General features: G+C 39.2%; 1 protein-coding gene across 4 annotated transcripts in view; it reads right to left on the bottom strand.

Annotated features, from left to right (window-relative positions):
- Positions 1 to 24,479, bottom strand: part of LOC144244414 (protein FRA10AC1) — a 52,338-nt gene extending 27,859 nt beyond the window's left edge. The window contains exons 1-9 of one of the 4 annotated variants that reach the window (XM_077779723.1): positions 9,216 to 9,266; positions 9,049 to 9,110; positions 8,614 to 8,802; positions 7,176 to 7,252; positions 5,802 to 5,897; positions 5,630 to 5,675; positions 2,740 to 2,816; positions 1,334 to 1,417; positions 658 to 742 (exon numbers count right to left, since the gene is read on the bottom strand). In XM_077779723.1, coding sequence (XP_077635849.1) covers positions 658 to 742; positions 1,334 to 1,417; positions 2,740 to 2,816; positions 5,630 to 5,675; positions 5,802 to 5,897; positions 7,176 to 7,252 — 465 coding nt within the window. In that variant the 5' untranslated portion in view covers positions 8,614 to 8,802; positions 9,049 to 9,110; positions 9,216 to 9,266. Of the gene's footprint in view, positions 1 to 657; positions 743 to 1,333; positions 1,418 to 2,739; positions 2,817 to 5,629; positions 5,676 to 5,801; positions 5,898 to 7,175; positions 7,253 to 8,613; positions 8,803 to 9,048; positions 9,111 to 9,215; positions 9,267 to 24,466 lie in introns of those variants that run through there. The other 3 variants (XM_077779712.1, XM_077779705.1, XM_077779728.1) reach the window with 3 other exon arrangements.
- Positions 24,480 to 25,654: the final 1,175 nt, after the last annotated feature.

Genomic DNA, 25,654 nt, shown 5'->3' with positions numbered 1-25,654 from the left:
TTATCTTTTTAAACAAATGTACACTAGCCAAAACATACAGATTTATGCAACACTCCCTCCCTTCCCCCCCCCCATTTCAAACTAAGATCATCTGTTCCTAGGTCACCTTCTCTAGCTACAAATGTGAAATTTGAGATGGGAATAAAAATCACTTTAATATCAACTAGAGTAACATGTAAAGTGGGAACGGAAATCCGTCATTACTAATTAGCAGTAGTTAAGATTTAATTCTACTAGAATAGACATTTATATAAAAGAAGATGTGCATCTGCCTCTTTACAGATGGTAATTTATTTGAAAAAAAAAGTTTATCAATTTCAAACATCATCTGTGAGACAAGACATCATTCTGCAGTGTCAAATCATTCATTATAATCAGTAGAGGCTCTAGGCCAGAGTCAGGATGAAACAAGATCCAGTAGCCACTTGTGCTTAATTTTAGACTATTCATGCCTCAGCTCACAAAGCACCCTTGACTAAGAGACCCTTTGTAAATTTCATAGCTCTAGAAGTTCAATGGTCCAAATGACTCTTCATAGATGCAGGGCTAATTCAACCTAGACTTCAATTAGCACCTTTAAAAGAAAAATGTGAGGCATGACAATAATAATAATACTGTACTTAAATAGAACCTTCTATAAATATTTGGAAGGCATACCTTATTTTCTTTGTATCTACTGAGATCTGCTATGCAGTATTCCTTGAATAATTTATCATAGTATTTCTTTGCAAGTTTCTTCTCCCTAGAGCCATAAAAAATATATCTATCTTTTACATTTATAAATTCAACCACAGTTTGCTACTTGGAAGCAACGTCAAATAAATAACACATATGATATAAATATTAATGTTTTAAAAGAGGCCTATTACTTACATGTGCACAGAATACCTGAATATTAACTATTAATACTGGCTCTCTCGGGAGGGAAATTGCAAGATTGACAGTCAGAGAAGAGGAACCTTACTCCTCGCTTTGTATCTTTTGTCATATTTGCATTTCAGGTATTACTTTCAAGTAATACTTCTTAAAAATATTTTAAAAATTTAAAAAGAAGGATATTACAGAACAACAAACAATATAGTAAAAGTGTAATAAACTATCTTTTCAAGACAAAGTCAAGCAACGGCAAGTCAGTTAAAACTTCTAAAAACTACCAAAAGAACCAAACTAGACTTAATACTACTCCAAGGCATGTTCTGATGTCCTCCATTCAGAACTCCTCCATGCAGGGGCTGAATGACCTGGACAGGTGATAGAGTAAGAAAACAGGGAGCAAGTAGGAGAGACAGGACTAAAGCATTTTATGCATTATGTGTTGGATGGCAAAAATTACCAATTCATGTCCATTTCATCCTCCTCATTCCATAGGAACCTATGATTTTCTCGTATAACATCCATGTCTGTCTTGTCATTTTCCCTGGAAAATAAAACTATTTCAATTTAACATACACACAAAATGTGTCAAATTTAGGAGGTTAAACAGTTCTGTGAAGTTTTTAACACCTGAGTAAAAATACATGAAGATAAAGATAGTTTTATGTGTGAATATGTATATATGTTCATAAACGTATAAAAATGATTTCAATATTTTCAAAAGACATTGATAAAGAGGGCTGCTACACAAGCAAGTTAAATGGATAAGGTGTCCATCCATCTCTAGTACTGGTTTCAATTATACAAATGGTGCTAAATTACCAAAGCTAGGATGAGAAATCCAAATAAACACTAAGTGGATAAGGAAAAATGAATGAAAGTAACTTTTAGATCTAAAAAAAGTCAGTAACACCATGCCACAGAGATCAAATTTAAAAACCGTATGAAGAGTTTTCCATACCTCATTTTACTACAGCTTCCTAGAAAGACTGAGTAGGATGGAAGAGAAAAGAGGAGATGACATTTTAAGATGCTAAGAGTTTGGGGGTACCTGGGTGGTTCAGTCAGTTAAGCAGCCAACTCTTGATTTTGGCTCAGGTCATGGTCTCACGGTTCGTGAGCCTGAGCACCACATCAGGCTCTGTGCTGACAGTGCAGAGCCTGCTTGGGATTCTTTCCTTTCTCTCTCTGCTCCTCCCCTACTCTCTCTCTCAAAATAATTAAATAAACTTAAAAAAAAAAGGTGTTAAACAATTTTGGGGATAGAACAAGGCATTGTTGGGGAATACAGGTTAAATTGAGAGGGGAGATAAATTTGAGGTAGATAATATAAAGTGTTTTTAGGGTTCTACCAAACTCAGAAAATTATTAGGTCAGGAAAAAAACACACACACAATGAAGAGGCTGTGATAGAAGAGCCTCAACTACAGGAAGAAGTTGTTTTTTATTTTTTATTTTTGGGGTTTTTTTTGTGTGTGTTTTTTCTTGTTTTCCCTACCTTTTAAAAAGTAATACCAAACATTGAGGTCTTTTTTAAAAAGTTAATTATCTCAAAGATCTTTACCAAAAAAATAATAATAAATAAATATTTGCTGCATAATCAGGCACATGAGTATTCCTTACATATCCTGTTACTGCTAGAGGCAGATCAGGCTCCGCAGACTCCCTGAGACCTTTGCCAGACTACGGGGTTCATGAGAAGTTACTTTAGCCAAAAGTTATGGATAGCCTCTCCATTTCAGCATATTATAAGGAAACTGGAATGGAAAGCAGGAAAGAATGACAGAATCAGAAGACACAGTAGCTGTGGGTTTTTAAAGACATCCATACCTTCCTCCCATTCTATATAGGCTTCATGACACTTACCTTGATCGCCTGAAGTCTTCTTTTTTGCCACCATAGTATAAAATATAGTCATTTACAAACTTTGTATGCCTTTGATACTGAAATGCAAAAAATTAAGGATTTTATTTGTTCAGGGGTTGTTCTGTGCCCATGATGTACGAGTAAGTAGAGAAAAACAGTAAGAATCTACTTAGTTCTTTATGCAAACACATACTATATATGCTTATGAATTAAAAAATATCTAAAAGGGTAAATAAATATTAAACTGTTAAGAGTCAACACTACAGAGTAGAAGGACTTTTACCTTCTATTGAATACTGTTTATATTGTTTTGAACAGTTTTCAAGCATATACTATTCTTGTGATAAAATATTATCTCCAGGGGCGCCTGGGTGGCTTAGTCGGTTAAGCGTCCGACTTTCGCTTAGGTCATGATCTCGTGGTTCGTAGGTTCGAGCCCTGCGTCGGGCTCTGTGCTGACTGCCGGGTCAGAGCCTGGAGCCAATTTCAGAGTCTGTATATCCCTCTCTCTCTGACCCTCCCCTGCTCACGCTGTCTCTCTCTCTCTCCTAGAAATAAATAAAACATTAAAAAGAAATATATATTATCTCCAACTGAGAAGAAAGAAAGTCTCCTGTTTCATTGCTGAAATACAAACAGCCTCACATCAATATTCATTTTAATCATAATATAAAAAAATAAATTATAGTTTCCAAAATTAAAAGCATTGAGTACAATTTAGCTCTTATCACTATAAAATATAGTTATTCCAGTAATGACAAAGCCTCTAAAAGATACAACTTTTATAATATTAAATCCTAACATTAAGCTTTCAAAAACAATATAAGATATATTATTTTTTATACTTTCTTTTAGTATTTGAAGAATTCAGTCATGCTTATTTTTAATACAATATAACAAGATATATGACCATTTTACTTTTTGTTTTAAAAAGCTCAATGGTATTTTTTCCAGAGCTGAATATGCAAATAACAAAACTAACTGTCTGACTACATCCTATTATATCAAAGATAAATAATGACTTAATTCATTACAATGTGTTCTGGCAGAATACTGAATCAGAATACGATACTTTCAAAACTGGCCATAAAGCAGCTAACCTTCAGAAAAGAAAAAAGAGAAAAGCCAGACATCCAGAGATTTGGGTTTTTTCCAGCTCTTGGTCTATTTCTAACTGGTCATATGACCATGGCAAGTCAGGGTCAGCAAATTTTTTCTGTAAATGCGGTCTTGTCACCTGTAAATGTGTCTTTGTCACAACTGTTTGGCTCTGCTATTTTAGCATGAAAATAGGCACAGATAATGCCTCAATGAAGGAACACAGGTATGTGCCAATAAAACTTTATTTATAAAAGTGGGTGCTGAGTAAGACTTTGCTTCCAGGAAGATGGAGCAAAGATGTACTTCTCCCTATTCTTCTCATTAAGAACACTAATAACCTTGGAAGTTCTATCTAAAACAAACATAAGAATGGGGCTCCTGGGTGGCTTAGTCGGTTAAGCGTCCGACTTTTGCTTAGGTCATGATCTCGCGGTTCGTGGGTTCGAGCCCCACGTCGGGCTCTGTGCTGACTGCCAGCTCAGATCCTGGAGCCTGTTTCAGAGTCTGTGACTCTCTCTCTCTCTGCTAGAAATAAATAAAACATTTAAAAAATTTTTTTCAACAAATATAAGAAGACTCCAAAAGTGAGGAGAAGAAGGCATTAGTAGCCAGGGAGCTCAAGACCCATGGCATGACATGATGTAAGTTCCCCAGGTTTTCTTTTTGCCTCAATAACTCAGACTGGGAGTGAAGAAGCTGGCAAACTTGGAAATGCCAACAAGCACAGACAAGGAAAGTCCCAACAAAAGCCTGCTCTAACTGAATAACCAAGAGAGAGGCAACCTGACAAGACAGGTAACTTTTAGACAATGCCTACTCTACTGCAGCCAAAAATTCTAGAAATAACTGTGGCCCTGCCTCCATCCATACCAGAAAATGGGACCTACACTTTCACTCTCACCAGGCTGTAACTAGATGCCCAAACACCCCCAAATGAGTGGTGTCACACAAGGCACAATTGATGTGGAAATGCTAAAGGAACATGTGACGGAGGAGAATAAATCCATGGGAAAACTGAGCTATCAGCTTATTAGAACATAAGAGGAATAAATAAATTGGAAATAAGAATTTCTACAACTTATAGAAATGGATTAGGAATGATAACAAGGTGAAACAGATGTCGATAGATAGGGGATGTATCTAATTGCCATTGTCTCTTAATCCTGCCCATAGTAAAAAATATCCAGAAATACTTCAGGTCTTGCTTGACCTCTCTTTCATTCTCCCAATATTCCCAACAGTAGTATGGATGGACAGTGGTAGCAGTTAGTATAATGAGCCAGTCTTACCAAAAAGTTGAGGTGAGATATGGCTATAATAGGGTAGCAAGAAACATCTTAAAGACAGACCCAAGTCATGTCTGAGAGTTGAAGCCACAACAGGCCTGAGGACAGTCCACAGACAGATCTACCTTTAGATAAATAAAGAACTTCCATAACCAAGAACCAGATAGCAAAAGAATAAGAGTTAAAATGAGACTAAAGATAAGATTTTAATACTTTAAAATGAGAAATTTTGAAAGTCAGGCAAAAATAGGTTGGAAAAATATTTGCAAGTTCATGGACTTTGTAAACTTATTTATAGATTACTAATATGTTTTATTATTTTTGTCTCTAAATCTTTCTTATGTATTAATAGAGAACTGTACTGAAAAGTAGAAATGACAAGATTGCACATCAATAAACATTTACCTTTAAAAATATAAGTCTATCTGCCTTCACAAGATTTTATGAAATAAAGTAGATTTAAAAATACTCTATTAGTATCTAGAACTATATAAAAAGGATACAGCATCCATAGCTATGAGATGAAACCTTCTATTTCTTGCTTCTTCCCTGTTAAGACAAATTTTAAGCAAATTCAAATGTCTATATTCTAATTAATATAATCAAATCTCCCAAGTCCCTAAGCTTACAAAAACATCTTAAACCAAAAAAGGACATTTACACTGAAGTACACACCTATCCAGCAATTCTGCGGCAACTTGTTTATGGGCCACCTTTCCATGCTTTTCTTTCTGAAATGGCTTTTTGAGCAGTAAATCATCTTCAACTGTCCTGGTTTGTGAAGAAGAAAAATTATTAAAAGAGTTCATTTTTCCTAAAGGGTATTTCTTATTTCTTTTTATTTTCCTAATGGGAACATGTTCTAAAAATTTCAAGTCTTAACTTAAAAATGACTCACTGATCTTTAATGAAGCATTTTAGACCTAAAATTAATATCTTAACTTTATTTAATACTTTGAAAATGAAGAAGGTGAAATAAACAAATGCATGGGTTCTGATGTTAGACCACCTAGGTTCCTGGATCCAAATTTGGGTTCTGTCATTCACTATCTTTTTTTTTTTCTACTGTCTTAAACTTATATGAGATTAAGTTATTTAATCTCTTTGTGCCACAATTTTCCTGTTTGTAGAGATATTGATGCTTTTGGTAACTGATAACATAAGAAAGAATAAGGGCTGATTATAAATGATATAGACTGTATATGATCAGCCCTAGTTATAAAGATAGATATAACTGAAAAGTATAGACTATTCAGCTATATTTGCTCAAATTCTATTTTTACAAAGCAATATTTTTCAGTGAAAAATCTTAAAAACATAAAGAACCATACAACATAATTTGTTATAATCATTTCTATTCTTTTGGTTATCCATGAAGACTGAGTACCCAACAAAAATGTTCAGGCTCATTTAGTATGGCTAACATATTGCTCTCAGTATGAAATAACAAAACAATTTTTATAGGTTTGGTTAATATAAATCAGTCAATCACTCCTAAATTAACAGATAAAATCAAATTTCTAAGCACTAAAAGCTGAAAACAATGCCCCTAAAAAAAGCAATATAACCAAGAGTCAGTGTCCTTATAAAGCCCAGTATCTTTATGAGCTTCTTCCTTTAGACACTCAATCTGCTCATTCACAAAACCATAAAACTGCATAATCTCACCCTCCACATGAACTTCATTTTGAGGTCAAGTACTTGCAAAGGGACCTCCAACTGAGCCCCTTCTTAGCTATGACATTCACAAGTCATAAGTCCTTAACAGGTCAATGAAAATCAGATGCAACAGAGAAATCTAAGTTTTACTTGGTTTCCTTTTGCCCCCACCTCCTCTTCCATAAATCTCCATAAACCATTTCCTTATTTGTCACATAACTGTTCTCAAATTCTCGAGTCAATTCATTATAGTTTAAGGAACAAAAATTCATTCAGTAGAGTCGTTGTTTTCACATGCAAACATAATCCAAAAACTTTCAGTATTATTTATTTATACCTCTTCTCAATCTAGAAAGGATCTGAAACACAGATTAGTAAAAAATTACTTACCTTTTTTTCCTTTTGTTAGATTCGCCACAGTGTTCGTCATCACTAAAATCAGAGTCATAGCCTCCATGACCATGCATCTGTAAAGACGTATAAAGTCAGTTACTTATAAATATCTCATAGTTCAGGAAACAAAATAGTTAAAAAAATAAGTTATCTTTAAAAGCTGTAATAATTGTAAAGGATCATGGTGGGTATATCACTGTTCAGGGGTTATCCAGCCATCTAAACTTTCATTCACTTTTAAATAACAGACTTACCCTTCAGAAAATGAATCCATCAACATTTTTCACCTTAATTACTATTAGACCAACCAGGGAAGCTACTCTTTGACCTCTTTGTTGAAAATGAGGTTCTTTTCAGAGAACCTACCATGTGACCGCACACAAGATTCAGCAATGCTTCACTTTTGACTCAGTGTATTTATCATCAACTTTGTTCCAGACATTATGGTAGGTCCTTAACAAACACTGCTTTTAATTCCACAAGTTAGGAACTATGCGCTCCACTTTACAGATGAAGAAATCAAAGACAAAGTAAATCAGTCATAGAGCAAATAAGTGGCTAAGCTGATCTACTTGATTCTTAAGCCCATGATTTCTAGTACTCCAATTTGCCTTTCTGGAATATGCTACCACTGATTATTTTATTCCATTAGACTTACTCTATTTGTGAACAGTACACTATCAATTCATTAAAACTTAACTCTTTTTTCAATATGTTGAAATTTCCTTTTTCTTTTAAACCTAGTTTCTTCAAGGCAAACAGCTTTGCCCTTTGGTCTAGTAAATTTTATCTTGTTCCAATTCATTTTTTAACTGAAATTCTTAGAAATATAGAAAGATCTCAATTGTCACTGAGTTGTATTGGAGGAAGCAACTGGTTTCAGCATTACATTGAATTTGGAACACATGTTAATGGGGAATCGGTGGATTATTTGACTTTTGAGGTCACCAATACCCAATTCATATGGCTACAAGGAACTAGTCCAGATCAAATGATATATCGAAAATTTTCAACTTTAATATTCACTATTACAAGTGCAGCAGCGCTGAAAGGAAGGAACTCCCTAAACTTTATTGCACTGGACCTAAGACAAGACACCTTTCTAGTCCTGGCTACCTTGAATAAATTACTTTATCTCTTTGGGCTTCATCTGCTAAATAAGATGGCTACATCAAATAAATCTTAAATCATATATCTGTGAATTCTTATGATTCCATTTTCAAACTTAAGTGTGTGAGTGAACACCTCTCTTCCCTGTCCCACAGAATTCTAGAGAGGAAGGCCCCACTGAAGGTTGGCGGTAAAGGTTCTAGGCCACAGTTCCAACTCTATCCTCCCTTACATCTGTCATCACCTGGATCTCCCACCCTTTATCATGTCAACTTCTTACTCCAGCTGTCTTAATGCATCTGTTCAAGCCGTACCAGCTTCTCACCCTTTATGTCCTCATCTTCCAAATATCTCGATGGGGATCAACCACTGCGTGGAGCTTAGAGATGTATTTCTGGCATCAGCCTACCAGAGTGCAAATCCTGGCTCTGAACTTTTCATTTGTCTTTTGTTGTGCATGTTCCTTTACCCCTCTGAGCCTCAGTTCCCCCTTTTCTCGTTCTATAAAATGAGGCTATTAAGAATACCGGTTCGATAGGACTGGACATTAAATGTAGTACAGCATAGAAAGAGTTTTCGAAGAGAGTCTACTATGGTAAAATCCTGTAAATGTTGACTATTATTAATGCCATCCTGGCCTCACAGCCCCGCGACACCACCTCCTACCCTTGCTCCCCCTCTCCCATTTTCCCCCTCTGGCAGTTTCATCCATCCCATGCCCATCTCAAATTAGCGGTTGCACTGAAAAGCCCTCACTCACTTCTGGCTAGGAATCAACTGACAAGGACCGAGAGAAATTCGAGACGGCAGACGCCGGTGTCTCTAGAACCAAAAACAACAACAAAAAGTCAACTAGTAGCATATGAGGAACAAGTTGGGAGGTCCTTCTACCCAACCCCAAACACACTGAAGGCCCTTATCACACACCCCTTCCCTTCTCCCTGATCTGCCAAAGACGCCCGCGGGAGTCGCNCACCCGGGCAGCTCAGCCTCCCGGCAAAGAGGGCAGCCACCGCCCGCTCCCCGCCTCTTTCTACGGGTCCCGATTGGGCTCCGCTTCCGGTCCGGCTCGGCCGCGTGTCACATTTAAATGACACCGTCCTCGGGCGCGCCGACCTCGTGCTACAGCCAGAACAGCCCCGGGAAACAAAGGCAGTGGCAACCAGGGCCCGGAGGAGAGACAGAGGCTTTCTACGTTCTCCAGTCGCAGCCCTGTTTTTTCCTCGGCCTCCTTTCCTTCGCGAGCCCAGCTTTTAATTTCGTGTGGTACTTCTCGCACTACGCCCACGCCCCTCGTTTGAAAATGTTTTGTTTTAGAAAAAAGCCCTGCCTGTACATCACCTGCCGTCCTCTTTCTAGTAACCTTAGTAACGCCTCCTCGGAGCATCACCGCTGAGCGTCTGTCTCCGATTTGCCTCTCCTCCCCCTTCCAGAAAACAGTTCTCATAATTAGAACAAAAATAACTTTCCATCGTTTCACCACCCACACAATAGATACCATTCCAAATGCAGTGCTGATGGCAGAGGAGCTCATGGAATATGGGAGCAAAGGAAGAACGGAATAGGGGAGATTTCACAGGGTCGCAGATTCTCTGCAGACAATCACCTGGCACATGTGAAAAAGGATCCAAAATATTTCCTTTTAAAAGGAAGAAAAAGACAAAAACGTAGGCAGGAAAATTTAAATGATTTGAACTCCACCAGGTTCTCCCTGTGTTTTACCTTATCTACGTTATGATGCCCCATTCTGCTTTGCAGACTAGTTACTGGGTTCATGTCTTGTCTTCCAGCGATCTGATGCTTTTCATCTTTGCTTCCTCTCAACACCCAACACACTTCCTTGGAAATCACAAGCGCTAATTAAATATTTGCTGAATCGAACTGGCACGCCACTGACTTTTACAGCGGGCCCATTTTAGAGAAAACCTTGGCACTTAACATACATATCATTTTTACATCTTTTGCGCTAACCAGAAGATAATGATATTCAAGGCCCCCTTCTATTCCTGAGAGTAAATTGTAGATAGATCTTTTTTTTACTCAATGCAGTGAATGTGATCTCAAAAATCTGTAAGTTAAATCATTGTAAATTTGATTATTTCAAAATGCAATAAGATTATATTTTAATAGGGCGCCTGGGTAACTCTATCGGATAAGCGACCAACTTTGGGTTAGGTCAAGATTTCACGGTTTGTGGGTTCAAGCCCCACGTAGGGTTCTGTGCTCGTAGCTCAGAGCCTGGAGCCTGCTTTGGATTCTGTGTCTCCCTCTCTCTCTGCCCCTTCCACACTCATGCTCTGTTTCTGTCTCAATAATAAATAAACATAAAAATTTTTTAAGATTATATTTTATTAAAAACATTTATTCAGAAAATGTAAAGCAATAGGTAGCCTCACAATTTACCATTATACTATATTGAGTTACTTTGTCAAGCAGTTCCTTTTTTAGTAAATATCTAAAACCTATATTTAGTTCTTTTATTATTATTAATACCAAGCACACCTGTACCTTGTATTCAATTTATTTTCTATCAATATTTGACATTTATTTTAATTTTTTAATGTTTATTTTGAAAGAGAGACAGAGAGAGACCAGAGGAGGAGCAGAAAAAGGGGGAGAGAGATCCCAAGCTGGCTTTGTGCTCTCAGTGCAGAGCCCCATGTAGGGCTCAAGCTAATGAACCATGAGATCATGACCTGAGGCAAAATCAAAAGTGAGCGGCTTAGCTGACGGAGCCACCCAGGTGCCTCCACCACCCCTCCCCCAGCCCATATTTGACATTTAATAGCATTTTTCTACTTTTCTTCGTATGTTTTTGTCCATTTTGTCTGTTGCTTCATTTTACTCTTAAAACAAGCCCCATTTTGCACCTGAGAAATAAAAGCACAGAACTTAAAGTCATAGACCTGGTGAAGGTCTAGAACTGGGAGTGCTTGCCTCTTTACAAGACTCAATTTTCTGTCCCTGTGTCTCTCTCTGTCAATTTCTCTCTCTTTTTTTAACTCATTCATTGTGTAGGAAGTAGCTCCTGGTTCTAACATTTTAAGAATTTCAGATCTGTTGCTACCAGACCATTCCGTCAAAGATTTGCATTTTCCCCTTTGAGGCAGCAGTTATTGAAAAAGAGAAAATAGGAAATACATGTTAAGGATAGAACACGTGATCTGTACTAAAGACAGTTTATATAGGATAGAAAACCTACCTGAACAGAAAATCTCAAGTTAGCAATTACAGCTCAACTCTAAAAATACAAATATTTATTAAATGCTTGCTCTGGGCAGAGCACTATTCTAGTTATACATATGTAAAAGCCACTCCTTCCTCTCAAAGGTTGACGACTAATCAAGAAAGAATGTATAGTATAATGACAACAGTATATTCTATGGGGGCACCTGGCTGGCTCAGTCAGTAGAGCATGTAACTCTTGATCTCACAGTTGTAAGTTTGAGTCCCACATTGGATGTAAAGACTACTTAAAAAATAAAATCTTTTTTAAAAGAACAATATATTCTATCATATGCCTAGTTCATAGTAAATAGCATAAACCTATAGTTCCTAATCTATAAAATGTATTATTTCAATCAATGTGAAAATTTTTAGGGGCGCCTGGGTGGCTCAGTCGGTTAGGCGGCCAACTTCGGCTCAGGTCATGATCTCACGATTCCTGTGTTCGAGCCCAACGTCAGGCTCTGTGCTGACAGCTAGCTCAGAGCCTGGAGCCTATTTCAGATTCTGTGTTTCCCCCTCTCTCTGACCCTCCCCTGCTCATGCTGTCTCTCTCTCTCTCTTAGAAATAAAAGCAACAAAACACTATGGTAAGTGTTGGGGTGAGGGAAATAGGTCTCATGCCTCTCTGTTACCATTACCCTTCACTCTCAAGATACATACTCTTATTGCCTACCCTCCCCACTCTAAGCTGCTCTGGGAAACAGTATAGTAAAGTGTCATATTTCACAGACAGTCAGATTTTCTTCCACTTACTAGCTGGGAGATCTTGGGAAAATTATTTAATTCTCTGAGTCTTAATTTCTTCATCTACAAAATGGAGATTAAAATAGCAGCTATCAACATGGCAATGAGAAAGAATGAAATCTGGCCATGTGTAGCAACATGGATGGACCTTGAGGGTGTTATGCTGAGCGAAATAAGTCAGGCAGAGAAGGACAAATATCATATGTTTGCACGTATAGGAGGATTAGGAGGAACTTGACGGAGGAACAAGGGGGAGAAGAAGGGCGGAAATGGGGGGGGAAAGGGAGAGAGGCAAACCATGAGAGACTCTTGGATGCTGACAAAAACTGAGGACTGATGGATGTGGGGGGGGGGATGGGCATAGAGGAGGACACTTATGGGGATGAGCACTGAGTGTTATGTGGAAACTAACTTGACAATAAACTATTTGTAAAAAAAAATAAAATAAAATAAAATAGCAGCTATCTCATAAGGGGTTAATGAGGTTTAAAATGAAATGATGCAGCTAAAATGCTTAGCATGATGCCTAGTTCACAATGAGTATGTAATAAATGCTACTTGAGGAAAGAAGCAGATTACAAGCATTCTTTCTTGAGAATAAGTTTAATAATTAACTGCTTCTGGAATATGGCCCAGAAACAAACCCACACCTATATAATCCCATGATTAATGGCATAGTTTTAAGTACGGACTCTTCAATAAGTAGTAATGGGTCAATTGAATAATACGTTTTTAAAAAATCAGTTTCAGAGTAAACGGGAAATTATCTTCATGATATTTCATATCTTCCTTAAGGCAGAAAAAATTTTTCTCGACAGGACACACAGGGGCTAACCATAAAGGAAAAAAAATAAATTAAAGACTTCTGTTCAGGGGTGCCTGGCTGGCTTAGTCAGTGGAGTGAGCAACTCTTGATTTCAGGGTTGTGGGTTTGGGCTCCACATTGAGGGTAGAGATTACTTATTAAAATTAAATAAATAAATAGGGGCACCTGGTTGGCTCAGTTGGTTAAGTGTCTGACTCTTGATATCAACTCAGGTCATAATCTCCTTGTCCTGGGAGACAAGGAGAATAATACATAAAAATACATAATTCCCCTGTCAAGGCTCAAGCTCTACATGAGACACACAGAAACAGACATTGAATCCCCATATGGGGCTCTGCACTTAGCACAGGGCCTGCATGGAATTCTTTTTCTTTCTTTCTCTCTGCCCCTTCCATGCACACATGCCCATGCTTTCTCTCTCTCAAAACAAATAAACTTTAAATAAATAAATAAAGACTTCTGTTGAAAAATTAATTCACAGAGTGGGAAAAAAATATTGCAGTATGCACAGTCAACAAATTTTCAGATTATATGAAGAACTTAAAAAATCAAAAGTAAAAGGCAGAAAGCTAATAGAACATTTAGCAAAAAGACTTGAACAATTAACAAAATAAGATATTCAAATGGCCAGTGCATGTCAAAGAAAGTGCTCATCTTTACTAGTTACAGAGAAATGGGAATGAAGAACAGAAGGCACACCATTACACACCCACCAGAATGGCTAAATGGAAAAGACAGATCTAGTGCTGATGAATATATCCTATGTCTCATATATCCCATTCCTCAGTGTATTTTCAACAGAAAAGTGTACATATGTTCATTGAAAGACCTGAACTAGAAAACACTAGTTAAAAATAACAGCACTATTTATAAGTAAAAAACTGGAAGCAACCCAAATATCCCTCAGCATTGGAACAGTTCAATAAATTATAGTTTATTCCCACAATGGAAGACTATAGAACAATAAAAATGAATAAACCACAACTATATGCAACAGCATAGGTGAATCTCATAAATATAATGCTGAGCAAAAGAAATACTGTATATGATGAAATTTGAAGTGGGGTTTCTGAGAAAATGGCTAAGAAAGAATTCTTGAGATGTTTTTGGTTCAAAAAGGTGATTTTATTAAAGCATGGGGAAAGGACCCGTGGGCAGAAAGCGTTGCACTGGAATTGTGAAGAGTGACTGATTATATATTTAAGTTTGTGGAGGGAAGGGAGATAGAGATAAAGTCAGTTTCTAAGGAATTTTGGAAGCAAGGCTTTCAGGACCTTGAGGGGTTAGCTGCTGTTCAGGTAAGGTTACTTTTAGTTTTTAACAAAACATAAACATTAAGGCTAAGTAAGCTAACCTTGAGTTCCTTGAGCAAGGTCACGCTCTGTATGTTTCAGGTGTGTATCAGTGGGCTACAAGCTGCAAGGAGATTTAATTTAAGGCACATTTCTCTTGCCTTTGTTTCCTTCATCAATCTCTGCAAAAGAATACATTTAACACAATCCCATTATATAAAGAACAAAAGCAAAAGTAATCTGTTATGAGTCAGGATAATGGTTTCCCTGGTGGGTGAAGGGGTGGTGAAGGGGGCTCAAGGCCATGGTGGGCAGAGCTTCTGGGGAGACGGCAATATTCTGTTTCTTGATCCTTGCATTAATTACCTGAGTGGTTCATTTATACCTATGGTTTGTGTTCTTTTATTTATGAATGTTATGCTCCAGTAAAAAGTTTACATTTAAAAAATTTAACTACTCCTAGAGGGTTTTTAAAACTTTGACTCTAATGGATAAATGGAAGTATTGGTGATTAAAGCAATGTTAGGCACAATAGAACAGGTTGGGGAGTAGATAGGTGGGATTTCCTGGGGTCCCAGAAATCATACCATATAAATGCTGCAGAGTCAAAGACAGATTTCCTAGGCACCAAGATAGGAGCAACTGGAGGGAGGGGTGGATACTGGAGGGGGAGCTCTCTTAGTGCTGAGAAAGACTTTAGTCAGCACCCAAAAGACTGAAAGACCCTTTTGCAAGGTCAGCCTGTACTTACCATACATTTCTAAGTCAAGATTTGGCAGAAGGCAGCTGTATAGCCTCCCTAGTAGAGCTCAGTGCATGAACAGAGACAAAGTCCAATGGCTATCTTTTGCAAGCTGGTCAAAGGTCGGTCACTTGCTTGTGTAAATGCCCAAAGGAAACTGCCAGAGCAAGAACACTGTGGTTGGATGGAAGTTAAGCAGAGAAACTGAGCAATATATATCAATTACCAAATGAATTGATTGTCATTTTGAGGCCTGGTCCCAGGAGGCAAGAACAGAGACAGGATGTCTATAAAATCCCTCTCTGAGGCAGTCGTGGATAAGGAGCCTTGTGATTAAGAGATAGGGAGACACCAGATCAGACAAGATGAGAAGCAGACACCAGGAACACTAAATGTCACCGGAGAACTGGTGCACTTATTTCTTGTCATATAATATCTATGGGTATAAAGATGTCGTGCCTCACTCAGGAACGTGCAAAGTGGAGAGACTCACTAAAATAATGAAGGTTGATGTGTGTTGTACCTCTGGATACTGCCTCAGGAGCTGGCTAGGCCTGGACTTATAATCATGGAAAATACATAATTCCCCTGTCAAGGCTCAAGCTCTACATGAGACACACAGAAACAGGTCATTAGAGTATAGCACTGTGGGCAGTGATAGGAATAGACCCAAAAGGCTGTGGAAGCGCCAGGGAGGGGCCTCTAGTCCTAAGAATAGGAAGACTGGAAATGCTTAGGAGACAGAGGACTTTATGTTCCAAATGTTTAGACCACAGAGTTAACTCTATGCTACAAATTGGACTGACTTTGCATTCAAAAGAAAGGGAAGTATGTCCTCCTAGACCTCCCATATTCACTAGTGACCCCCAACAGCCTCTCTCTCTTTATAAGGTATAAGCAAGAACCAAGTAGAAGTTGATCAAATCATATGATTTCACAGTGTATGGACACAAGTTGACCATGTAGAAAGCATGCTGGTATATCAAATAAAATGTCCAGTGAAGTAGGTCTACTGGATGGTTAAGGATCATGTCAGCATCATTATGTGGGCAGGCAATTATATGTAAGTAGAAAGCAATTTTCCAAAATGATGCCTTAATTAACATATTCTCTGAAAGTAAAGCCTCTTTGACTAGTTGTCCTAGTACTGAAAGTGATCATTGGTGGTAGGAAGTGGAAATACTTAAACATGTACAACAATATAAACGACTGAATAGATTCAGAGGAGCAGCAGTAAACAGGAGATGGAAAGTCATGCCTCTCCTGACTAGGGCTTTAAAAAAGCAACAGCACCCAAAGTAATATTTGGATTCATAAGTAGAACTTTTTCAATGACACACCTTATTATCAGGAATTCTGTGAAACGCTGTAGGAAGCATACAATAGAAATGCAGGCCACAATTGCTAGAGCAATCCATTTTTCCTGAGGAGTTGGAAATCTGGATTTTTAGATTCAATATTCAGATTTTTAATATTGGCGTCAAATTCAAGTTTGAAAATCAAAGCAAAACAATCCTTGGAACAAAACACTTTTATGAGTTGCATTCAGCCCATAGGATGTAAATTTCCAAGGGGTGGTCCATTATCCTCAGACTTGCATTTTGGAGGTGGTGGTTTGGAAGAAAATGTTATGGGGCTATCTTGGATATATGTCTTAAGGATAAGACAAGCTCCTGGTAAGCCAAACAGAAGGACTCTTTCAAAGGAGGAATCAAAAACCTTAAAAAAACACTCAGGAAAGGGGGCTTGACAGGATTCCAGCCTGGGCCACAGCAAAGGGTGGTCCCTAAATTCCTGGGCAGGATTATCTATGCTGGCTGAGAGGACCAGGGTGACTCCCAGATTGGGGAGATGGAACTCACCTCCCAGAGAATGCTGACAGTATTGAATTTTACCTGAACTCTTTGCTCCTAGAAAATGCTGATGATTAAAGGAATCCTTTCAATTTTATTTTTTGGGGTTTTTTTTTTGGGGGGGGGAGAGAGAGTCAGGGAGGGCCAGAGAGAGAGAGGGAGAAGGAGAGTCTTAAGCAGGCTCCACGCTGAGATATATTTCATTACCTGCAATCATGCTCTGAACAGAAATCAAGAGTTGGATTCTTAATTGACTGAGCCATCCAGGTGCCCCAGGAATCCCCTCATTTTTGTGTTCTAGAAAACAGCTTACTGCAAATCCCCATATGACTTAGATAAGACTCTGATGACTCCTGTTTAACCTATAACAAAGCCACACACAGACCTTCCAAATTCCCATTCTTTGCCTCATAAATAATGAGCTGGACTGCTTACTCCACGGATCAATTGGAACACAATGCTTGTTAACCAAACTTTGGTTGAGCTTCATTCCTTCTTCCAAGTCCCTGAACTTTGGCTTGTCACAGCATGAGCCAGCATTGAGCCCCTCCTGAGAATGGACTGGCCTTAGCATAAAATCCTTCTGATCTACCATCTGATCATGCCAGCCTTTCATTCCATTTCCCCACACTCAGTTCTTTCCAGCCTTGCTTACACCTTTCTACAAAAGACATTTATTTGCCCTGACCTCTGACACACTTGCAGGTTCTCTCTGTTGCAATAGTCCCTGTCTTCCTTTGTAATAATCTTTGAATTAAAAAGTCTCTCCTATGTCCTGATTTGTTTTCTATTAGACAACATCCTTATGCAGGCTATACTATTTAGCACAATGTCTGACAATAAAGTGTGTGACTGACAAGGTTCTCTTTATGACGAGAAGTATTACTCTGTTGGGTGATGATGCTTTCTTACATGACAAGAAAAATTAGACCATGGCTGATGTGGCCCCCAGTCACTGGACAGCGAGTTGCTAGATGTCAGGAGTAAGGTCGCTAGTCTGTCTTGGCTTCTGTAACCCCACACTCAGTTTTTCCTCTTCCCCAGAGTCTATGCCTTCTCAGGCTCCTGGTGTTCTGCAGGGCTAGGTCTGGGTGTTCTTCACTACCTGCACTATGGGTCACTGTCATGGCTCAGAGGTCCATCTACTTGCTGATGTGCCCCACTTTATATCCTTTTAATGGCTGCATAATACTCATTGCATATATATCACATTTTCTTCATTCATTCATCTGTCAACCAATATTTGGGTTGTTTAGACCTTTTGGCTATTGTGAATTATGATGGTATCAATATTGGTGTAGGAATATCTATTTGAGTCTCTGCTTTCAATTCTTTTTATATACATGGAGAAGTAGAATTGCTGGGTCATATGGGAGTTCTCTGTTTAATCTTCTGAAAAACCACCAAACTGTTTTCCATAGCAGCTACTATTTTACAATTCTACCTTCTCCACATCCTCATCAATACTTGTTATTTTAGAAAATTATTATTATTATGGCCATCTTAGTAGGCATAAAGTGGTAGCTCATTGTAGTTTTGATTTTATTTACCTAATGACTAATGATATTGAGCATCTTTTCATGTGCATATTGTGTATTTTTATATCTTCTTTAGAGAACTGTCTATTCAAGTCCTTTGCCTATTTTTGAACTGGGTTCTTTGTTTTTTTTCTGTTGTTGAGTTTTAGTTTTTTATAGATTACAGATATTAATTTCTTTTTTCAAATGTTTATTTATTTTGAGAGAGAGAGAGAGAGAAGCAGTGTACACATGTGTGCAAGATGTGGAGGGGCAAAGTGAGAGGGAGCAAGAATCCCAAGTAGCCTCTATACTGTCAGTGCAGAGCTTGACACAGAATTCAATCCCACAAACTGTGAGATCATGACCTGAGCTGAAATCAAGAGTCGGATGCTTAACCAACTGAGCCACCCAGACACCCCCAGATATTAATTTCTTATCAGGTATATGATTCACATCTATTTTCTCCCATTCTATACACTGTCTTCTTGCTTTCTTGATAGTGTACTTTAATCCACAAAAGGTCTTGATTTTGATCAAGTCCAATTTAAAAAGATAATTTTTAAAAAACCAAAATCATGACTCTTATACAAATATCAAACACACATCAGAGATTTTATTTACCTAATTCATGAGGCACCAGCAAGTATTTACTTGCAGTTCAAAGAATTCAAAACATCCATGCATAAAGGCAATCAGGAAAGCTAAAATGAATTTGCAAATAGGTGTAAAACTGGTCAATATCCAAGGCAATAATCAGTGCACTTCCACCAGACAAAATTCATTTGCATCTCTAGTGACAAGAATCATTTGTATTGCTATCTGTTTTATACAACCTAAAAAGTTGTAAAATAGTTCAAAGATGATGAAAGTCCCAGTAACTCAAAACAGTGCTAGACAGGATGCCTTGTAACTTTTTTATGCCTATTTCAAAGTCTTTCATAATTTTTTCTGATGCTACTCTCAGAGCCCCCCTACCACCACTATCTCACCAGTATGTTGAACCAGCTGTTCTCAGGTTGCCTCAAGTCTTTCAGCCCTTGGACGGCTACTGGGGACTGTTACTGGAGCTCAGGGACTTAATCACTGGGTGCCGGGGGGGTGGGGAGGTGCAGCTATCCAGTCATTCCTGCTACAGATACTGAATATCCACTCTGCTATGAGCACAGTGGGAATCAAGCAGACTGATCTCTGTCCTCTTGAGCCTTACTGTCCAAATGGGGACAGGAAGAATAGTAAATAAACAAATAAAATAATTACAAACTGGTGAATGCAATGAAGGAAAATAGCTGCCAACACAGAGAATCACCAAGAGGGGCCTGGGTGAATAGGGCAGTCAGGGCAGCCGCTCTGAAGAGAACATTTAAGCAGAGACCTGACAGATGAAGAGGAGCCAGCTACTCTGAGTGTGGACGGTGGCAGGAAGCCAGCAGAGCAACCAACGTTACAGTCTGTCCTCACCCTCTGTGCTTCTAGGGATGGGCCTGCAAGCAGCTCAATTATTGCTTATGTCTGCCCGGGTGTTCGGGAGGCAAGAAAGGCCAAGTCCTGCCCCCACCCCAATGGTGTTACTAGCTGCCCTTGAGTCTAAGCTTCAAAAAATGTCAAAGAGAAGAGAAGGTTCCCTTCCAAACCAGCTTGCCCTCTTTCCGCTTCCGACCCAGTTTCCCTCTGAACTACCCTCATCTGCTAAGTGAAGCCTGAAATGTCTTCAACTTGTGAACAATGGTTGAACCCACATAAAAAGATAAAAGATTTTAAAAATGCAAATGAGTGGCAGAATTAACACGTTAGTGTGACTGTGTAACATGATCAGCTTTTTGCCAAACTGATTGGATAAGCTGCAAAATACAGGGCTCTTAGGGGCAAGAGGAAAGACCCAAGAGTGATGTGGGGTGATGGGGCACCCAATTTGACGTATCATCTGCCTCACAGTTCTGTCCAGAGCCTGGGAAATAGTTCATTGCTGTTCCAAAATCATTTCATGCTGCTCCATGACTCTCGCCAGGAGGCTGGCACCAGAATGGCTGTGTGGGGAACCATCTGCCTGAGTTGGAGTGCTGCAGGTGGATGGGCTCATGGGGACAGACAGCAGAGGGAGGAGAAGGCGGAGGGCAGAATCTGGGGCCACTGATCCGGGCAGGAGAGGGAAGAAGGCGATGGAGAATAACAGACTCAGAGAGCTCACAGAACCAGAAAAAAATGTTGTATCATAGCAACCAAAGGAAATGTTTAAAGAAAGGAAGTAGCCAATTATGTCAATACAGAGGGACTGTTTCTCAAAATGTGTGTGGTTCTGGGAACACCCACATCAGAATCATTTGGGGAATGATTAAGAATTCATATTCCTAGGCCTCAGCCACACCTTGTTTGGAACCTGTGGCACTGGAACCAGGAACTGTCATTTTAACAGGCGCATGGGGATTCTGATACATGTTCTGGGTAATATGTAATACATGGGATGTGGAATCAGAACTGGGTCGGATTCTGGTTCTTTCCCTTAAGCTGTTGGGCAAGTTGTTTATCTTCTCAGAGCCTAGTATTTTTAATCTGTAAAATAATACTGGCTACATAGGGTGGATTTGAGGATAATCTTCACAATGAGATTGTATTTATATACATAAGCTACATATTCAGTGCTTAGCACAATGCCTGGAACATAGTTGGAAGTCAATGAATATCAACTGTTATTGTTACCTAGTAAAGAAAGGCCACTGGATTTGGGAAGAATGGTGATTTTCAATTTTCCAGATAGTCTCAATAGAGCAGGTTGAGAAATTTCTGGTACTTTTAATTTATTTTATTTTTTAACATTTATTTATTTTTGAGAGACAGAGAGAGACATAGTGTGGGTGTAGGAGGGGCAGAGAGAGAAGGAGACACAGAATCTGAAGCAGGTTCCAGGCTCTGAGCTGTCAGCACAGAGCCACCAGGGGTTGAACTCACAAACTGTGAGATCATGACCTGAGCTGAAGTCAAATGCTTAACCAACTGAGTCACCTGTGTGCCCTGGGAAATTTCTAGTACTTAGAAAGCAAATACATGGGTAAGAAATAGAAGTAGCAAGTGAAGATCAAGTTCAAGTTCAGATAAATGTGCAGTAGAAGGAAAGACAGTTGGCTTGGTAGTTAGAACTGAGTAATGTTGGTGAAAGAAAGGTTACTATTGGAAAAGCAGTGACGGGAGGGTGCTTGAAAGATGGGGTAAGGACAGTTCAATGGCACAGATATAGGAGACACTAGAGGAAAACAAGAATAAAAGCCCAGTCTCAGAAAAGATTAGAAGGAGGTTCAGAGGATTTGTAGTTGGGTGGGTACTAGTTAGAGAAGCTAAACTATTTCCTCTGACATCAGAAGAATTATAGCAGGAGTTTGGCAAGTGTGAATCCTGGTCCCGCAGCATCAGTACCTCTAGGAACTGGTTAGAAATGCAGTTTTCCTGGGGCACCTGAGTGGCTCAGTCGGTTAGGCATCTGACTTCGGCTCAGGTCATGATCTCATGGTTCGTGGGTTTGAGCCCCGTGTCGGGCTCTGTGCTGACAGCTAGCTCAGAGCCTGGAGTCTACCTCAGATTCTGTGTCTTTCTCTCTGACCCTCCCCTGCTCTCGCTGTCTCTGTCTCTCTCAGAAATAAATAAAACATTAAAAATTTAAAAAAAAAAAAAAAAGAAATGCAGTTTTCCTGCTCCATCACAGAACTACTACATCAGAAACTCTGGAAGATGGGGCAATTTTTGCTTTAACAAGCCCTCCAGGCGATTCCAATGTACCCAAAGCTTGAGAACCACTAGATTAGGCAAGAGGTGAAGAGGCAGGGGTCTTTGAGACAAAGAAAGCTATGTAGTGTCCTGCGCAAGCCATCTGCTGAATGTGGGGGTAGCAGAGGGCACAAGTGGAGGCTGCAGGAGCAGAGAAGGAGGCTGGGTCAACTGTACTAGGAGGGTACTAAAGATTCGATAAGATATATGCAAGGATTTCCAAACTACAAGATGCCGTAAGCAGGTAAGAACATTTCTGTCCTACAGTAACAACACATCTGAGGTGAGTAAAAACTAATTCAAAATATTCAAAAGCAACATATTTATAATATTGAAAAACTAAACACTTAATTGCCCAACATTAGGCAAAGCGTTAACAGAGTCCCAAGTCATTTATTAACACCTTGTGCAGATTATGAGACAATGAGAGAAAACCTCTACAATACAATGCAGCGCAGGGGGGGGGGGAGCCTAAAATAGTATTCATATATACAATGACAATTACATTTTTTAAAAAAAGCACTTTTGGGAGGATTATTGGAATTTTAAAACAGATTGCCAAAGGCCACTGGAGCCAAAACAGGGCTATTAAACTTAGCACCCTAGAAGCTGGGCTATTGGTAGGACTAGTCAGCAAGGGCTGCATGGGGTGGTGCAGGGACCAGGAGCTGCTTTCCAGCAGCAGTGGTGACTCAGAGCCAGAGCGGATAGGATGGAATCATTTAGGTTGGTTCAGAGTTCTTGAGGCCACACACGTGTCTGTAGTAGAAGAGTGTTACAGAGAATAACAGGAGGGGGATGACATTTTTAAAACCCAAACTTGGGACCCAAGGAGTGGCTGAGTAAAGATGCTATTGGGAGTGAGGGCCAGCATATCTGAATCTGGGCACTTGTGATGTAAATGTGTGAGACCAGGGCGGTCATGTTGGATGAGCAGTTCTAGGAAATCATTTACATTTGGAGACTTCAGTCCCCAGTCATTTTATAGATAAGGTAAATGATGGTAAGGGAAGTTGAACAGTATGTGCAGAATCACACAGCTTGAGTGCTGCAAAGGCTGAGGCAAAAGCTAGGTCTCCTATTTTAATATCATGCTTCCTGAGCTAAAATACTAAACCCTGAGCTAACAAGTTGACATGAGATGTGACAGGTAACAGGGATCCATGCTAAATCATGCCCTAGGAAGCCACATGGGGAGTGGAGCATCTGAGGAAGGGCAGTGACGTGTGACCTGGGCAGGAAGCGTCTGAAGGACGGGGAATCACTGGAGGACCAGTAATAACCTAGACATGTGGTTAGTGAGGGCCTGGACGGATTGCTGGCTGTCAAATTAGGAAAGAACCATGGAGAACCATGGCATTCCTCCCTCCACACTTTCCCCAATTTCCTTCTGTCTGTTCCTTAGAATTCATTTCATTTATCTTCAAGGCTTTGTGGACCCAACTCAGTACAGACGTTAGCTACCCCGTAGATCTTTCTGTATTTTTTGCTGGGCCATGCTCCACACTTTGCAGAGCCAGGGCTATACCCACTGGTTATTAAAAGGAATCACACACACCACAAACTGCAAGTGGCCCTAACCTCGTGGCCTTCCACAAATACTGTGGTATTTAAAGCGGAAGCTGACAGAGCAGAGGGGCCGTAGAATGTCTCCCCCAAATCCAGCACTTCCTTTCCCGCTTCCTGCACCACTGTGGCTCCCTCACATTTCCAGTTTCCTTAGCTCAGCTGGCACAGTTGCTGGCTTCATCCAGGACCGTAGGAGGCATCCCATTAACTTAGGACTGACCAGTCAAGCTTTCAGGCTAAGCCGTCAGGGACCCAGAACTCGAGTGGTGAAGGAGAAAACAAGACCGAACCCAGGTATCTTAAAGCCCTCTCTAAATGGCAACCTGTCTTTCCTTATCCCTGAAATGCAACCAGAAATAAAGTTCCAAAATAAAAAAAAAAAATTTCAGTTCAAAAGTGTACTAGTTATATATAGAGAAGATATGTAATAGAAATATATTTATGTAAAATGTAATTATGTATTTGTACATGAAATATACAAATAAACATCGTATATATACAGATGAAAGTCAATAGAAGGCAGATAAAGTTATGGTAAATATGTAGAAACCCAAATATCACCTTAAATGCAGTAAATGAATAGCGTTCTTTAAGTTGAATTGCTTTAAAGAAGAGGAAAATGAAGAATTTTCTCCTTTAAGTTAGACCTACCATCAGAAGTAACTGGTCCAGGGGTGCCTGAGTGGCACTGATGGGTAGGGGTCCAACTCTTGGTTTCTGCTCAGGTCATGATCTCACAGTTTGTGGCTTGGAGCCCTGAGTGGGGCTCGATGCTGGTGCGGATTCTCTCTCTCTCCCTCTCTCCCTCTCTGCCCCTCTCCCCCTCATGCTCTCTCTCTCAAAATAAATAAATAAACATTAAAAAAAAAAGAGAAGTAACTGGTCTACATGTGCTTTTTTTGGGCACATGACTGTTACTTCCCTCAGAACTGCATTATGTTATTCCTTGTACTTATTTCCCTTTCCTTCTGTGACCCAATCTGCTGAAAGGAAAAGACCTTATCTTTGCATGCCTCATGATTCTTTGTATGGTTTTTGGCACATTGTTTATTCTTCAAAGATTTTTGGCATGGTGTTTATGCTTTATAAACATTTCTGGAATAAAAGTGCATAAAATAACTTGCAGCCAATATTTTTGCAACTTGTTCCTTCACCACGTAAAGAAAGAAAAGTCAAATAGCAAAGTGAATATGCCACATCAACTGGAGAATTTAACAACTTGTTTTTCCAAAGAAAACACCTCAGGAAGCATTGGGCTCATATATAGTTCTGAAATCCACATCATACAGATGGGTCTGAACAGTTGAATCAAGTCTTTGGACACAAGTGAAAAATTTGACCCATGGCAATTTGGGCAGAATCAAATAAGATGTCAAATTGCATTGAAGCCAATTTCCCTTCCTATAATCAAGGAGTTGTTTTAAAGCCAAAAAAAAATCCTCAAGATTGTGTTTACTTACAATATTTTAAGAAGACTGCTTTGCTTGCTTTCCTGTAAAACTAAGAACATAGTGGGTTCCTAGACTCTTTGCCGCTTCGGCTAAAAAGTTAAATGAGCACCAGTGCCAACAAAATGAGGAGAAAAATTATGCCAAATGCTTGACACCAGCTGCAGCAATTAAGCAAGCACCTGCCTTGTGTTTCATCTCCTGTCATCCCCTCCTGACTTCATTTAGGCTGGTTTCTGGGTGGTTTTTTTTTGTTTTGTTTTTTGTTTTGTTTTGTTTTTTTTGAGAATAAATGCACCTCAGTGCACAAGCACACAAATGTGCTTTTCCCTTTCTTTCTTTCTTTCTCTTTGCTTTGGCTATCATTAACTGGGGCAAACTGAGTGGCAGG

This window comes from Crocuta crocuta, unplaced genomic scaffold (genome assembly GCF_008692635.1).
Source record: "Crocuta crocuta isolate KB4526 unplaced genomic scaffold, BGI_CrCroc_1.0 scaffold170, whole genome shotgun sequence".
NCBI classification, from domain to species: Eukaryota; Metazoa; Chordata; class Mammalia; order Carnivora; family Hyaenidae; genus Crocuta; species Crocuta crocuta.
The sequence above is the reverse complement of the archived record's forward strand: the minus strand, read 5'-3'. Positions and strand labels throughout refer to the sequence as shown.